Raw genomic sequence first — 18,268 nt, 5'->3', positions numbered from 1 at the left:
ATTTATTAATTAATTAATTAACAAAGTGGGTCTATCAAAACAATACAAAATAAATATTTCGCATTAGTCAAGAAATTTTAAAAAAATATAGTCAATTCTATATGAAAAAGATACATCCAGTCTCTAGTCTAGTCTCTAGTCTAGTCTCTAGTCTAGTCTCTAGTCTAGTCTCTAGTCTAGTCTCTAGTCTAGTCTCTAGTCTAGTCTCTAGTCTAGTCTCTAGTCTAGTCTCTAGTCTAGTCTCTAGTCTAGTCTCTAGTCTAGTCTCTAGTCTAGTCTCTAGTCTAGTCTCTAGTCTAGTCTCTAGTCTAGTCTCTAGTCTAGTCTCTAGTCTAGTCTCTAGTCTAGTCTCTAGTCTAGTCTCTAGTCTAGTCTCTAGTCTAGTCTCTAGTCTAGTCTCTAGTCTAGTCTCTAGTCTAGTCTCTAGTCTAGTCTCTAGTCTAGTCTCTAGTCTAGTCTCTAGTCTAGTCTCTAGTCTAGTCTCTAGTCTAGTCTCTAGTCTAGTCTCTAGTCTAGTCTCTAGTCTAGTCTCTAGTCTAGTCTCTAGTCTAGTCTCTAGTCTAGTCTCTAGTCTAGTCTCTAGTCTAGTCTCTAGTCTAGTCTCTAGTCTAGTCTCTAGTCTAGTCTCTAGTCTAGTCTCTAGTCTAGTCTCTAGTCTAGTCTCTAGTCTAGTCTCTAGTCTAGTCTCTAGTCTAGTCTCTAGTCTAGTCTCTAGTCTAGTCTCTAGTCTAGTCTCTAGTCTAGTCTCTAGTCTAGTCTCTAGTCTAGTCTCTAGTCTAGTCTCTAGTCTAGTCTCTAGTCTAGTCTCTAGTCTAGTCTCTAGTCTAGTCTCTAGTCTAGTCTCTAGTCTAGTCTCTAGTCTAGTCTCTAGTCTAGTCTCTAGTCTAGTCTCTAGTCTAGTCTCTAGTCTAGTCTCTAGTCTAGTCTCTAGTCTAGTCTCTAGTCTAGTCTCTAGTCTAGTCTCTAGTCTAGTCTCTAGTCTAGTCTCTAGTCTAGTCTCTAGTCTAGTCTCTAGTCTAGTCTCTAGTCTAGTCTCTAGTCTAGTCTCTAGTCTAGTCTCTAGTCTAGTCTCTAGTCTAGTCTCTAGTCTAGTCTCTAGTCTAGTCTCTAGTCTAGTCTCTAGTCTAGTCTCTAGTCTAGTCTCTAGTCTAGTCTCTAGTCTAGTCTCTAGTCTAGTCTCTAGTCTAGTCTCTAGTCTAGTCTCTAGTCTAGTCTCTAGTCTAGTCTCTAGTCTAGTCTCTAGTCTAGTCTCTAGTCTAGTCTCTAGTCTAGTCTCTAGTCTAGTCTCTAGTCTAGTCTCTAGTCTAGTCTCTAGTCTAGTCTCTAGTCTAGTCTCTAGTCTAGTCTCTAGTCTAGTCTCTAGTCTAGTCTCTAGTCTAGTCTCTAGTCTAGTCTCTAGTCTAGTCTCTAGTCTAGTCTCTAGTCTAGTCTCTAGTCTAGTCTCTAGTCTAGTCTCTAGTCTAGTCTCTAGTCTAGTCTCTAGTCTAGTCTCTAGTCTAGTCTCTAGTCTAGTCTCTAGTCTAGTCTCTAGTCTAGTCTCTAGTCTAGTCTAGTCTCTGAATGGGCTTTGACAACCAAGTAATCGTCTTCAAAAATTCAAGTTTTTTCAGTCTCTGGTACTGCGAGATAAATTCCTAGACGATGACTTGATTATCGAAACTTTAGTCAGACAATGTAACTGTGTTAGTGTAGTTGTAGTGTAAGTGTTCATTACGAATTTCACTAACGGTTGCAGAAATTCCAGCTTAGAGCTAATTGAGTCGATAGAAGGGAATTATTGCTTTTTAATAACTTTGAGCTCTTTGACGTCCAATATATAATTATGATAATTGATTTTAATCTAAGTATTATTATCTATTAATAGTATCAAGAATTATTGTTGTTTCATATTTATGATTTCAAAGGATTAAGTTCATTATTTTTCTCATTAATGGCACGAATGCATAAATTATTTTTTTTTCTGAGAATAATTTTATTCAAGGTACGTAGTGGGTTTCAAACAACTCGTTTTATCTATCGAAACGTGGCATAAATAGAAATTATGTAACAAACTATGAAGAAAAATTCTTAAAGATACTCTAAAAATGGTAGTAATTAAATACTAATAACAATTATCATTATTATGATTCAAGCAACTAGTGGAGTAGTTAGACGTGGTCGTAGTGGCCCACGGCGTTTAATGAGTATTTAAAACAATAATCGATCAGACTTTTCTGTGCAAAACGATGATTAAGTACCTAAATCTAATAACTCGACAATTAATCGTGAATTAGCTTTGATTCATTTGTCAAAAACTGATATTTGACAATGACATATGACAATAGGTGTGCAAATAGTTATTTACAAAAACAAAATGCACCCTTACTACATTAAATTACAACAGGAAATAACTGAAGCTTATTTTGAAAAAAGACTAGAATTTTGTAGTTAGGTTTTACGACAAGTTACGACAAATAGATTTTTTTGACTATGTTCTATTTGCAGATGAAGCCATGTTCAATAAAAATGGTAAAACTTTATTATTATGTAGTAGGACTATATTTAGATTTTCTTGTAAACCAATTACCTCTAATGGTGAACTATTTTCTAGAAGATGGATCGAAAGAAATGGTCCAGTACAGTGGCCACCAAGGACGCCGGATTTCAATAAAATGGACTCATTTTCCTGAGGTCACATTAAGTGAATAAATACCACCAACGTCGATTAATTACATGATAGAGAGAAAACGGAATGAACTCTTGCAATTATCGCTTACAAACATGCATAGATGTCTTTGGAAGTCAATTCACTGTTGTTTCATTCCTATAATTTACTTTGCAAAATACTCGTTTTTAATCAATTATATGTTTTACTCAATTTGCCATCTTTCTTTCAGCTTCATGATTCCGCGCTCATAAAATTTCTGGTCCTTAACAGCTAAAAAAACTGAACCAGGTGCGATTAAAGGTCATCGTCATTTGTGACGTTCAAATAATTCTACAACCTAATAAATAGTAATCAGATGGTGCCAGATCAGGACTGTAGAGGAGATGAGGCATCATTTCCCAGCCAAGCTCCAATAGTTTCCCACGAGTTGCCAAAGATGTGTGCACTAAACTTTTCCAATTTGACAATTCTGACCGTTTTTCTTTGATTGCTTCATCCAGTTTCATTGTTGACAGTAAACATCATAATTGATTGTTTGAATCCTTGGAAGTAGCTCAAAAAATTATTGTGTTTGTTCCATAATCGTTTTCGAACTATGTTACAGTACAGGATCCATTTTTCATCCCCAATGATGATTTTTTCTGAGAAAGGGTCGGATTCATTTCGTCATATAGCAAATGTTGATTCTTTGTGTTAAATAAATTTTTCTCAATTCGTAAGGTACCCAAATATCAAGCTTCTTAACTAGCTTGAGACATTTTAAGTTGTGTGAGATCTCCAACTGTTATATGACGATCCTCTTCAATTCTGACTTTGATTTGGTCATCACCAAATTCATCAACCGACCAGAACAATGTTCATTTTTGAGAGAAAAATCTCCAGAACGGAATTTTTTATACCAATTAGGATACATGCGCTTTGTTAAGTAATTAGTAATATTTCTTGGTGAGCCTTTACGGAAATAAAAAAGTAAAATATGCCGAAAATTTTATTCACCCAGTATCAAAGTCAATGATTATTAACGAAATAAATAATTTTCACTACTATTAGAATGATTTGTCCGTAACGGATCTTTATTCTTGAATTTCTCCTATATTGTACAGGCTATTGAACTTATGAGGACTAATGATCCCTAAAAAATTCAAACTGATATCTCAAAAGACAAAAGAGGCACTGAATTCCATTACACTAATCAATCACAATGATAGACTTGTCTTACAAGTTTCTAACCTCAACCTTAACATGTACGCACTTATAAATATGATTGGGGAATATATTGACGCATACGTTAAGAAATTATCACTAAAATCTCAGCCATTACGGACCATTAGTTCCTGTTTGACAATAAAATGAGTGAGTCGCTAGAAAACTTTTTCTGAAAATACAAAAAATAGAGTAACGAGATTAATTATTTATTACATAAATGAACACGACTAATATTAGTGATTCTATGACACGTTTTAATTCAGAATTTAAAATTGTAGAAAATAGATAGCTACTTCAAGTTCTCCTTTCAGCGCCATCACTTGGTTCATTAGCAGTACTAAACGTACACGAAAACAACAGTTTCCTTTCTGGTTTGGCGGAATATTTCAAATTCTAAAGTCAAATCTCTCGTCTAGTTATTTTTCGAAACAATACAATCGTTTCTTAGTACAGAGGATAAACGTCAAATATGATGCATCATTTCATTTTTAATTATAAAAAAAATAAGGCTAGAGAAAGTTTCTTATTACATTTGAAAAAAAATACAAAGAAAATATAGATAAATACATGTATTTCTGTATCGTAGCTTTGAAGGCCTATAACTCAAAAACGAGAGGTCGTATAAGAAAGTTTTCGTGTATAGAGGTTTGTAACGGATTTATAAAACACTCTGTATAGTTGGAGATCATGGAATTTGAAGATATTTACTATTTATCTGAATAAAACTTTTTTATATTTGTTAAATAATAAAATAATCTTGCGTTTGGGAATGTATTTATTTCTAGAAAATATTTCGACCTACTTTCATTTTTTACAAAATGTATTGATACAACTTGTAATTATTTTAATTAATAAAGGATCAAGAAAGTGAAGTACATACTCAATAATTTAATAATTTCAAGTGTTTACGCACGTATCTGATATGATATACTATGTTGATAAACAAAATTATTTAAGCTTGTTACCGGGTAGTAATTTTTATTTATAGATGCATTTCAATATCAAATTAAAATCGAAAATGAAACTAATAGTAGCTTTGTTACTTTTAACCGCCTGTAAGTATAAATTACTGTTTTTTTTTACAACTTATCCACACCAAATATTGTCCACTAAATGGAGATTTCTTTGTAACACGTAAGGTTTTTAAGTTACATTCATTGGTGAAATATTTAATATTTATTGAAAAAATAATTTCACATTTTTTAAATCATATCTATTGACAATATTTATAGTTTACATCTGATAAAAATGTCTCACATCTATTAAAAACAAAAACTTAAAAAAAAATCACTTTAAATATCAATTAGCTCTACTTTTTCTTTTTATGAGGGGTTGTACTTTCTCTAATATCTTAGTGGAACCTTTCACCCCTCTTATCACTGACAGCTCCCTAATTTTAGGGAAAAAAGGTCAGATGGGAATGGAGGTAATGAATTTTCAATGACATTCGAGCACCAAGGGATTTTTAGACGTCTAGAAGTTCATCAAATAACTGTTAGTTAGTTTGGATCCATATTGTTGCTCAAAAATCCCCTCACTACACTAACAAATGCCTCCCATGCTCTAAGATCCTGTCTGGTGAGTGTTTTTTGCAAAATCTTACTTGTGGCCCAATACAAATACCTTCCCTTAATTTGGCATCACTTAACTGGGGGAAGATTTCTCTAAAGTATTTGAATCCATCCAAAGCTTTTACAAATCCAAGTTTAATGTGAAGGGGGGGCAGAAGGACATTTTTGGGACCTACAATGGGTCTCTTTGACTAACAAGTTCCATTCCTTAAAACGGGAAGCAATAGGTTCAGACTGTTGCTTTGATAACCCCAAATCACATGCTAAATCATTCAACTCGCTTCGAACAATTAAATAGGATTCTTCCTGATGATACTTTGTCTCCAGTATCTTCTGAAACAATATTTTGTGGATCTAAAGGTGCAATCGGTACTGGTAAATCTTCGTTATGGAGAACAGGTCGTATAACAAATTTGGATACTCGATCTTTCTTCGTATAACCTTCAGTCTTTGTTAGCAGTCGTCAAAATGGTTAGTAGGTTCCGGCCATACCAATGGAATTGCAAAAGGCATGTTTTTCATCTTCTCATTCATCCACTGCATCAATGACTCGCTACAACTAACCCAGTTCTCGTGGGGGGCCCACTGCTTGTCTTGGTCTCCAATTAAAGTACCAAAATATTTGAAATAGGCTTTTTTCATATTTTTGAAATTCAATTTCATCATAAAATCTTCACAAATATAGTGGAATTTATCAGGAAAAGTTTTGCAGGTGCACCGCCTTTGACATTTTCATCTTTATAATCACTTTTTGCACTACGAACAGAAAATCACTTACTATGAAACTGAACGAAATACTATTTTTTTTGTTTATTATTTTGAATAATACCATAAAATTTATCGATATTAACCTCCCTTTTATAAAATTACCTACCTGCTAATGTAAACAGGGATCATTAAGCTACTGAAAAGTGGTACGTGTTAGGGCATAATAAATATTTCTATTTTGAAAATAAAGGTCTAGCCATTATTAAGGTGTTTCCAAAAAGAAGATGAGGCCTGTAGGTCAACTCTAAGGAGTAGTATAAGTGGAAACACTCATTATAATAAAATAATTCCATTACACGTGTGATTACAAGTAATTACGGATTATAATTATTCAATAAATCACTTCATATTAATTTTCTAACAAAAAATAAAAATATTTATTTCAGTAATTTGTTTATTGTTAATTTAATAATAATTTTATAGTACAATACCTGGAGTACAAAGACTAATGTTTCTTGGTATGGTTCGGGAACTGTAACAAGTCTTTGTGGATTTTTTCACAAGTTCAAAGACTCAACTTATAGAATATAAAACGTTTTTTACAGAAAATTGCGTGAAAAATGTATAAATTCAAATTTAGTAAAAAAGGACACACAAACACACTTAAAACAGACATGAGGAATCATTTTTTTATTAAAACAAATAACAAAAAATGCTCGGTATAAATTTTATTACAGTCTCTGAAGACGATAACTTGGTTATTGAAACGCGCGTCATACAGTGTAATTGTTCGTCCAACAAAATATCACCCGCGGTTCCAGAAATTCCAATTTAGTAAAACACTAATATTAGATTTTCCTGGAAAGCAAACATCAAAAAATATTGTTGCCATATATTTGTGTTTCTGAACTTCTGTGCAATTTCCGTTTAATTTTTTTATAGTATTATAATTCCAACAAACTTTATATCATAATTTTCACATAATTCATTGAAGATATCAACCAACTGTCATAAGTGACATTTCTGTTTGTTTATGAGTCCTTAAACGACTCCTAATGTATCATTGTCTACTTGGTAACGATCACCACATAAATTTCTGAATTATTTTTTCATGACAAACATCTACATAACATTCAAATAACGTTCTTATTGATGCCAACTTATCAATTTTTTTCTTGTTCTGGTGAATAAATCGTCAAATAATAGAAAATTGAGACCTAAAATCTTCCAAATATATTCACAGATCATGTAGGTTTTGATCCTGTATTTGGCCCTCTTGGGACGTATGGATCCAAACCAAGTTCAGGTGTACATAGATTTCTAAACTTACAAAGTCCTCCTAAAGCAGCCACATTTTGTTTAGCTTCGGAGCAGGATGAATATCTGCATCAAAATCTTCGTTAATCCTAGATTTATTATACTTTGTAAAATTGTAAAAGTAAGAAGCACCATTATTTCGTATGTATTAGCTCCCCTCGAATATGTTGATCCATTCATCCTCTTGTTTCTGTAAATAAATTGTTTATCGTCGTCGTACAAGTTTTCAAAAAACTGTAGGTACTACATTTTTATTACCATCCACATCAAAATTTACTTTCGGATTTGTAGTAATTGAAAAAATCGATGATCTGCTAAAAGTGGAACTGTCTTAAAAGCTTTCCACTCCCAAAATACTTTGTAGAACGTTTTAGAAATCAAATTCGTCATCGCTTTCAAAGGCATCCGTCCTGACAACACCAAAGATGAAACAATTCTATTACTGTCTGCATTGAGGTACGGATAACTGGAATGTGCGGAAAATCCAAGCGGTTAATAAATCGAATTATTAAAAAATTGGTTTTTCATTTATTTCAGTTGCTTCTGCAAGATTGACCAATGAACAAAATATCATCATCAATCCGATTCCGGGAGGCTTGAGTGGAGTCGGTACCACCACACGTTACTGGGACTGTTGTAAACCAACATGTGCCTGGCCTGGAAACGTGGAATACAAGACACCGGTTAAAGCATGCCAAGCCGATGGAGTAACTGCCAATGATCCCGAAAATGAATCTGGATGCGTTGGTGGTCAATCATATATATGCACCGCTCAAAGTGGTTTCGCTATAAATTCATCTTTAGCTTATGGTATGTATGAAGGTCTGTTTCACAACAAAATGACGATGGGCCACCTTGTATTCTCTATTTTGCATGTGGTGATCTATAATTTTCTATTTATTTGCAAAAGCAACCGAATTCAAGCTTATTCTGGAATGCACTCAACGAAATGGTTATCGAAAAGAACCAGATACCTGGACATATGGTATCGGCCAATGGAGATTGTAGACAGGCCAAAACCTTCACAGATGAAAACAACTTATCGGACTTAGTGGCAGAAATACTAAACCTGAACAGAGAAAAGGCAAAGTCGGTTATGACAGATACCACATAGGTAGAGCAGCAGCTCCGGACTGCAGGTTCCGTGAAGTAGAGGAGGAAACTACGATACAGGAAGATGCTACGATTTGATCTAGTGGAAAAGCTTGCTCTATGATGTCTCTAATTTTAAGAGGGGGCGAGAGACAAACAAGGGGACTGCTAACTGGCTTACCAATTAATAACCAAGAAGTCGTTGAATATAAAGAAGGCTTTAGAAAGAGTTAAGGCACGACAGACCAGATTTTCACCTTTAGACACACACACACACAGTTTAGAGCAATAACCAAGACCAAAACCTTGATCTACATTCTACTGTTCATAAATTATAAGCAAGCTTACCACACGATATAGAAAACAAAGTTGTTTGAGGCTTTAGAAGTTTAAGGTGTCTCAAAAGAAATGGTGAAACCAACTCTGGATAGAACCGCGATCAAATTATTGTGTAAAGGAAAGCTATCAGAAAGCTTTCAAGGAAAAAGAAGACTGAAGTAGGATGATCCCTTATATACTTTATTTTTTAACCTTAAATTGTAAGTGATCATGAGGAAAGCACAAATACAGATAGAGCTCGAAATTCGAATAGCTAAGGAGTTCACCAAAAGTGTAAGATTGGAAACACGAAAATATAGTTAGCAAATTATAATACAGTGACAGTGCGAAAAGTTTCATTATCAAAAGAATATTACTATAGATAATAACGGTGTTCAACAGAAACAATTATTTTTTTTAGGATTCGTAGCTGCTCGCTTCCACTGTACTACTAGAAACATGTGTTGTTCGTGCGTTTTATTCACGTTTCAACCCGCCGAGTTAGCTGGAAAACAGATGTTGGTACAAGTTACAAATACGGGAAACGCACCGGAAACGGAAACTAATTTATTCGATATAGCCATGCCTGGAAGTGGAGTGGGATACTATACGGAAGGTTGTACAACTCAATGGAACAGCGACGTGCATAATTGGGGTGATCAGTACGGAGGTGTTAATAGCGAAGCTGAATGTTATAATCTTCCTCAACCCCTATGGGAAGGTTGCGCTTTTAGATTTAAGTGGATGTTGGGTTATTCTAATCCAGATGTCAGTTTTCAAGAAGTTGAATGTCCTAATGAATTATTGAGTATTAGTGGATGTTCTCCAATATCTCATCCATAAATAATAATAATAATCAAAACAATAAATTAATATGAAAATATGTTTTTTATTCGACCTTCTATGCTCTGAGCTGATCAAGTTATTGGTCAACTCTGGATCGGCTATAATTAGAATTCTGCGTTGAGTCAAGCATCTTCAGGGTATATTTGGCTGAGCTCCAAATGTACGAGCAATACTCCAAAGATGGATTAATCTTGGACTCGTAGAGAATTAAAATATGTTGTGGAGTGTATAGTTTTTTGAAAAAAGGATCCAAGCTTTTGTCTACTACACCCAACAAGCGAATTATATTTTATATCCAGACAGGGCCAAATCTAAAGCCGCAGTACTTTGTACAAATAGCAACCTGTGTATCTGCTGCATTAAACTTACTGGTGGTGATCTGTTGCTGTCTGCGGATTTGGTTAAGAGAGATATGACGATCGATAACAACCTGGATGAATCTATCTTTGAGAAAGCTACTGAGCCAGTCGATAAGGTAGGATGACAAACAGTACGATCTTAAAATACCAACCCCTGTCAAAAGTCTTGGACATGTCTAGTGTGATAGCTCGGGATTCTCCATATTTCTCTATAGCTTCAATCCATACGTTGAAACACGGGCCAGGAGAATCCCGATTAATCTATGCTTACGAAAATTGTATTGATAATCACTCATGATATTAACAGACTCAAACTTTGTTGGTTGAGGACTTTCTCTTTGATCTTGATAATGGCTGAGACTAAAGCAATCGGTATGGGTTGAACCAAAGCAAGTTTTTTAACTGCAAGAAGAGACCTCTTTTACATGATAGGGAGACGAATTTGAACAGCTAAACTGCGCATTTCTTCAATACGTTTAGTGGTATTCCTTCAGGGCCAGCGACTTAATTGATGTCCAAGCATATGAGAAATTCTATTTCTGATTACGAATGAACTCAAAAATTATTTTTGGAGAATATAAACGAAAAAGAATAGACAAAGTATCAACAGTCAAATAATCGCTAAGTCGACTAATCGGGGATCCGACTGCCACCAAAAGGAGACTGTTGATGTCAATCACCAATTCAAAACTCCTGTAGGACGCAGAGAAATGGGGAGAGACTATGCAGATAGAAATCCACCACAAAAGAAGAACCATGATGCAAAATCCATCTTCATAATTGCATGGAATATGCGTTATCAGAATCTCCTCATATTATGGCTCAATTAGATACTGCTTATTGGTTAAATTTAAAAAGGCATGATAAGTTAATATGTGAAAGAGCAAACGCTGAATCGTGGTACTGAACACACTGTTTATACTACCAGTAATAATTTACCTTCAGTATCTGAAGAAGATAACTTGGTTATCGAAACGACAGTAATTTTTTACTCTTCAAGTTATTTTTATTTGTTTTGTTTATGGTTAGACAAGAGGTCTAAATTAGAGTGAAGATACGAGGATGTATTGATATCTAGTTAGCCTAGACCTGTTCCGTGCATAAACAAAATATTGCGTTACCATAGTAACGAACAATAACTTATTAGAAGTGTCAGTGTAAAGTTTTGAGGTCGAAAAAGTAAACCAGAGTGACGCAATAAATTAAAAGCAAAAAGATGTCCACCGAAATTGTGAAAATCGAAAAATTGTAGTATCGAGCCATCATCAATTACCTGTATTTAAAAGGGTTAAGAGGTAAGCAGATTTACGAAGATATGCTTAATACCCTTGGTGATCAAGGTCCTTCGTATGCGACAGTGAAAAATTGAACTGAAAGGGAAGGCCAGTCCCCGAAAATATCGATGCAGTTCATGACATGATTTTATCAGACCGTCGAATTGGGCTAAAATGGATATTTGAAGCACTGAATATTTCATACGAACGCGTTCATCATATAGTTCACGTCAATTTGGACATGAGAAAAATTGCTGGTTAGGTTGGGACTGTTGCTGCAAAATGAATCCCAAAATGTTTGAATGTTGACCAAAAGCGTGCAAGGGTAGAAGCATCGCGTTCGAACTGTGCTCGATTTGAAAACGATGTAGATTTCTTAAACCGAATTATTACTAGGGATATGACTTGAGTACATTTCTACGATCCAGAAAAAAAGCAACAATCGATGGAATGGCGACACTCTGATTCTGCAAGACCTAAGAAGTTTCGTGTCCAAAAATCTGCTGGAAAAGTTCTTGCTTCAGTTTTGTGGGATTGCCATGAAGTAATCATGATTGATTTTTTTGATAAGGGTTTGGAGAAGAACTGGAGATTACTATTAGACATTTACTGACCACTCTACGGAAAAAGATGCGGAAAGCTATCCAAAGTTGTTTTGTTTTTGCACGACAACGCCCCTGCACACAAATCTCATGTTGCCATGCAAAAAATTTGTGATATAGGGTTTGAATTACTAAAACACCCTCCGTATTCACTAGATTTGGCTCCGTCCGTCTATCATCTCTTCCCTCAAAGTTTAAAAGGTCGTAAATTTCCTTCCAACGAGGAGGTAATAAAAGCTGTGGAGGTCTGGTTTGCAGAGCAAGAAGAAACATTTTTTTTTAAATGTTTAGAGACGTTGCAGGTTCGCTGTAATAAATGTATACAATTTAGAGGAGAATATGTTGAGTAGTAAAATATTTTGACATTGAAATTTTGTTTGATTCTATGAAAGAATTTTTCAATATACCTTCGTATTTGACAGACATGGGAGACCGACATAGTTGTTTCCAGACAAATTTTTGACCTTCACTTTTGAAAATATGTAAGTACTCACAAGATGTTGGTAACTTAAAGTTTTGTTTGTAATATTTCGTTTTAACAGTGCTCAGCACGTTTAAGTACTAGGTGACGCTGGAATGATAACTGCACTCGGGCGCTAAATGAGCTAGAGACACCTCTGAAAGCGACTTTCCTTTATCCCTTTGTATAATCATTATACGCGATTTTTTAGAGAATCTTATTATTTAATCCTCATATGAACAGGATTTAATAATAATGAAACAGAATTTATTCATTCAACAAGAGTATTTCGACTCACGTTTCATTGTTTTATCGCCTATTGAAAATTATTTCTTTAGTAGTCCACTTAGTATAGAAATTAGTATATCTTTGAGTATTTTATTTTGTACTTCAATCGATATGGGATGATCTGATTAACCAAAAAGTATTTATTCTAAATGATATAGATTAAACCGAATTAGATACTATCAAAATGAAGGTCGTTATAGGAACCATCTTATTATGTGTATGTAAGTAAACGTCTTATTTTTTAGACCATATTTTAACAATTTTTTTCGAATTTATCTACTAATTAAACATGATTATAGTTTTTTTTGACATTTTATTCCCTATACATACAAACCTGATGGTTCCGCTATCAAAATCATCTACTACATTAAGTTTCAGACCAATATCGAATTATTCACGAATTTTTTCGTTTTTAGATGCTTCAGCTAAATCATACAAAGATGAAAACATTGTTGTAGAAACAATTCCTGGAGGTTTGAGCGGTACCGGTACCACTACCCGTTACTGGGATTGCTGTAAACCAACTTGTGCTTGGCCAGGAAACGTTAATTATCAAACTCCCGTCAAATCGTGCAAAAATAACGGTGTCGATGCCCAAGATCCCGAAATTCAATCTGGATGTGTTGAAAATGGAGCTGCTTACGTTTGCAATGATCAATCTCAGCAGGCTATCAATAGCTCCTTGGCGCTTGGTGAGTTTGTCCCATATGATGCGTTCTAATCTTACTTAAAAGTAAAAAAACACACACAAAAACAACAACTATTTTATGAAGGTATTCTTGGAACTAGATAATCTGAGTAATCCAGTTAAAACAGGTTTAGAAACCTAACCGATTGAGGAAAATTGGACAGAAAGTTGTATAGAAGTTTTCACGATCTAATAACTTGCCTCCAGTTAATATACAAAGTGCTCCCGGTCTTAATGAAAAAAATTTGGGATTGTAGATGACCTGAAAATAATGTTGTGCCATAAGAACAAATCATAAGACCCCGAGTTAAAGGCTCTTAAAATTGCGAAATCGGTGCTTATATTTGAGTATATTTTCTAAATTATACATTCGAATATTACGAATTTTTAATCGATGATTACTTTTACAGAGACAATCTATAAAATCTAAAGATAACAAAAATAAATTTTTCAATCGATTTTTTAACAAAAAGGTAGTTGTTTAACTCGATAAAAGTTATGGTTTACGAGATATGTAGATTTTTAAATCGTTGATAATGACAACAAAACCGTTCGCCATAAAGAGACATTCTGAAGAAAATTATCATAAATTGTAATTAGTTACTGAAAATACTACTTGAAGGTACTAAAACACATTCAAACATTTCTAATTAAACTTGGAATGCAGAAAGATTTAGTTGATTAGCCTTCAACTTATCAAATAAAATAAAAACCAAATGTTCGAAGTAGGCAATCGTCGATTTCTAGATAAACAACTAGTTGATAATACATTTGTTGGAAAAGTGCTGTATACTGACGATGCTTGTTTCATACGAGATGGTTTTATTATTTCCCATAATTTTCATTTGTAAGCGGATGAAAATCCTCACGGTACAATTAAAACAAAGAATCAACATCGATTTTGTATTAATGGGCAGAACTAATCAACAATAATTTAATAGGTCCATATTTACAGCGATACATAAAATTTCTCCAAAATGGTTTCCCGTCCAAGTTATGTGATATCCCTCTAAACATTATTTTCCTGAAAGGTGGATTGATCGGGGAAGTCCAACCTGAATTAAATATATCCATTTTTTGGGAAATTTCTCAAAAGCTTGGTAAATACAACGAAGGAAATAAATGATTTTCTTTATGTAAGTCACACGATGTTTGACAGTATGCAGCTCAATTAAAAACGTTTAATTGTATTTCAATACCTCCCTTCTGTAGTTTCAATGAATAATTACAATTTATGATAATTTTTTTCAGAATGTTTCTTTAGAGCGAACGGGTTCTTTGGAATGTACAACGTTCTAAAAATCTACATATCTCGTAAACCATAAATTTTATCGAGTTTAACAAATAATATCAGTTTGTTAAAAAACCGATTGTAAAATTCATTTTTCATCTTTAGATTGTACAGGTTGTCCCTAGCTTGTGATAGTACTGTAGAATTATCAAACACAAAAATTCATAATGTTCGAATCGAATATACTTAAATATAAACTTTCCTTGTATTTATCGGATTATATGTGATCCCAACGCCTGTGTCAGTTCACTTCGAGCCATGAAATAGTGTGTATTGAAATCAAATGAATTTTTCTTTAGCTCTGTACAATGTTCTCTCAATAAATAGCAATAAATTTATGCCTTTTGGGTTTTTATCAAATTTTATAAAGGTTTCGGTTGTAAAGCTACTTTTAAAGATTGTTAAAAATACTTTATACTTCTCGGCATAATAATAGAATTACTGATAAGAAAATTTTGTCGCTAATATACGAGGATTGCCAAAAAGTTTTGAGATTAAGATCAACATACTTTTGCATGTATTTGAACCAATTTTCGAAGCAGTTCTCCATTCCGATTGAGGTACCTCCAAAACATCTAATTGAAACGCATCATCCGCTTCTTCGTTCGCGTTGTCTTAGTGGAAAATGATTTGTTTTCTGCGATTGGTTTCCCTAATTTTCTCCGACGCTTTTGGCAAATAAATGCTGGTGTACCATTCAGAATTGACCATTCGACGTGGCGACACGTCCAGTTATTCCGTAAAAACAGGCGACCATTTGCTTCCAAATACTTCGCGCGCAAACAACTTCAGTTGAATCTGGCTCGTCTTGAAAGACCCATACAGTCGATTGTTATTTAGTTTCGGGAGCAAATGATAGATCCATGAAACGTCGCCTATCATAGGCGATTGAAATTGTTCATCATTTCTTTCCACCAATCGACGCGAGCTTTTTTTTAACGATTGTCAAATTATGCGGACAAATATTTTTAACAGCCAAATATCCATGCAATATTGAATGTATTCGAGTAGAACTAATGGCGAAGTATGTTTAAATCTCACGATATATCACTTTCAATATCAAGTGACGCACAGCGTCGATGTTTCTGTTACAACAGCCGATTTTGGACGACTAAATTCATCCTGAAGTAGTATAGTAAATCGTTCGCGGTAAATCAGCATCCTGAATAGGTTCGTAATCAGTCATGCGCATTCTAAATTGGTTACCAACTCATTCGGAATCGATTCTGAACTGAGCTTTGCCTTTATATGACGTTGCCTAACTAATTCGTGGGTTGTAGGTTTCGTGGCAGCTAAATTCATCAATACAAATAGAAATATGTGTTGTTCTTGTGTGAAATTCACGTTCACTCCTCAAGAGCTCGCCGGGAAACAGATGATTCTACAGGTTACCAATACAGGAAATGATGATCCCGACGCACAACATAACGAATTCGACATTGCTATGCCGGGTAGTGGAGTCGGGTAAGTTTTTTTAGTATCAGTATTCTTAATTTAAAGAATTGAGTGTAGAGGTGAAAAAATCCGTCTTGAATGGAGGAAAGCGTAAAAAGTGTCCATCTGTAAACAGAGCTTACCTGGGGGCTTCAAGGTCTAACCTAACCTAACCAAATTTTTCACTTTATATTATGTTTTTAGCATCTGTTTGTTTTTATTAGTCGATTTGTTTCATTGCTTACTCGTTTTTACTTAGACTGGAGTCTTCTTAGTCACTTGACCGCCGTTTTTTCCTCCTTTCCTAGCCTAGCCAGCACCATCACAAACTCTTGCAAATAGCCGTTTTTCACCTCAAAATAGACGTTTACGTATGGAACAGTGGAAGTGCAAGTGAAACTTTAAGGTTAGGAAACAGGAAAAATGTCCTTGTGAGCCAGATCTGGTGAATACGTTGGGTGATCAACCAATTCGAAACTCAAATCGCGAATTTTAGCTATGTCTATCACCGAAATGTGAAAAGGTGCAAGGTCCTGTTGGAAAAGGACTCGTTTTCTTCAAATTTAGTCGCTTTTTTGTAATTTCTCTCTTTACCTTTCCTAACAGTGCTGTTTACTTTTCCGGCGCATGAAAACCAATGAGCCCTTAACAATCTACCGTCTTCTTTTGATTCAGGAGTGTAATTATGGATCCAGGTTTCTTCTAGAGTTATAAATCGACAAAAAAAAACGAGTAATTTTGCTTAAGTTACGTCAATAGTCCAGGGAAATGTTCATTCGAATGCACTTTTGGTCCAAAGTGAACGCATGCATGATTCTTCAGTCAGTATAAGGCAAACGCGATTTTCTGATAGCCTCTTCTACATCTTTACTAAAATTTTTCAATTATATCACTGGTTGTCACAGTTTTTGCCCATCCCGAACACTCAGTCGTCAGTAATGCTGATACGGTCATGTTTGAATTCAGCTGCCCAAATTTACGGATGAAAATGATGGTGAAGTCTTTATTATTTTTTCATTTGCCTAGATTGAGAATAGAAACTTTTCAACCACCTCTCGTATAATTATTATATAGAATTTTTTGTTAATTTTCAGATACTACACGCAAGGGTGCTCCTCCCAATGGAACGTTGACGTATCAAATTGGGGCGATCAATATGGCGGAGTACACAGTGAGTCAGAATGTTATAATCTTCCTCAAGCCCTTTGGGAAGGATGTAAATTTAGATTCGAATGGATGTTGGGCTATTCTAATCCTGACGTTGTATTTGAAGAAGTACAGTGCCCTCAACAATTACTCGATATCAGTGGCTGTCATCCCCTCTAAGAACATAATTTGTAAATAAATTGTACTTTTGATAGGTGTGTTTATTGATTTATACAGTGTTTCTATATTCGACCGACAACGCTCTACCACAGATAAATCTCAATAAATGAGTCATGTTGATATAGGAATACGAACCCTTACGGGGCCTAGTTGCTGAGATATAGGGATATAGTTCAAAATTTTGAATCAAAAATTTGTCATAAATCAAGAACGCCTATAAATAGCCACGCTCGTCAATGCGTGTTGCTAGATGAGGTATATTTGACTACTATTGTCAGTTCTATTGTGTCTGTTAGATAGTGAAGAGCACTGCGTGGGTATCTAATTTCATTGTTTTTACTGGATACCGAGATAGAATATATATTTTATTCTGGGGTACAGAAGTTAGTACTTTGACTATTAACCATAGTAATTCACCATGCTACCCTCTTTGTCATCCGAATATTTTGCTCCAGTGGCAGTGACTAACCCTGACAGCGCGCAACTGATTTAATTTTTCCAAAGTTTGTTTATATCAAAATATTACTTCATTAAGAAGCATATTGGTCATTAAATTTTTTAAAAAAATGAAGGCGTTCTTGATTTATGGCAAATATTTGAATGATGCAATTGTAGGTGAATTGAAGTATACCGAATTAAAAAAATATTCTTTTTGGCTAAAGCCATTCGTAATTAAAAATTTTTGCATGTACAATATAATGTAGTGAATATAACCTTGAAAAAGTTTACTTTGATGCTAATGTAGCACCTCCCTTATCAACACATTTCGAGACGGAAACTTTTCTTATAACATAGCTGGCGAGTTGTCAAGATGTCGAACTTGTCATCTCACATGGCGCTA

The 18,268-nt window shown here is 34.5% G+C and overlaps 2 protein-coding genes across 2 annotated transcripts; both read left to right on the top strand.

Moving 5' to 3' along the window:
• The first annotated feature begins 2,334 nt into the window (after positions 1-2,334).
• On the top strand, positions 2,335-9,740 carry LOC130892470 (endoglucanase-like). Its single transcript, XM_057797905.1, has 4 exons — positions 2,335-2,508; positions 2,591-4,908; positions 7,987-8,259; positions 9,281-9,740. The coding sequence occupies exons 2-4, from the start codon at positions 4,842-4,844 to the stop codon at positions 9,700-9,702; spliced, it is 762 nt and encodes a 253-aa protein (XP_057653888.1). The 5' UTR covers positions 2,335-2,508; positions 2,591-4,841; the 3' UTR covers positions 9,703-9,740.
• A 2,942-nt stretch (positions 9,741-12,682) lies between these two features.
• On the top strand, positions 12,683-17,459 carry LOC130893346 (endoglucanase-like). Its single transcript, XM_057799360.1, has 4 exons — positions 12,683-12,909; positions 13,105-13,380; positions 15,948-16,131; positions 17,196-17,459. Exons 1-4 carry the CDS (start codon positions 12,873-12,875, stop codon positions 17,425-17,427), a joined length of 729 nt encoding a protein of 242 aa, XP_057655343.1. The 5' UTR covers positions 12,683-12,872; the 3' UTR covers positions 17,428-17,459.
• Positions 17,460-18,268: the final 809 nt, after the last annotated feature.

The sequence above is a fragment of the Diorhabda carinulata genome, chromosome 4, assembly GCF_026250575.1.
Source record: "Diorhabda carinulata isolate Delta chromosome 4, icDioCari1.1, whole genome shotgun sequence".
Taxonomy (NCBI): domain Eukaryota; kingdom Metazoa; phylum Arthropoda; class Insecta; order Coleoptera; family Chrysomelidae; genus Diorhabda; species Diorhabda carinulata.
The sequence above is the reverse complement of the archived record's forward strand: the minus strand, read 5'-3'. Positions and strand labels throughout refer to the sequence as shown.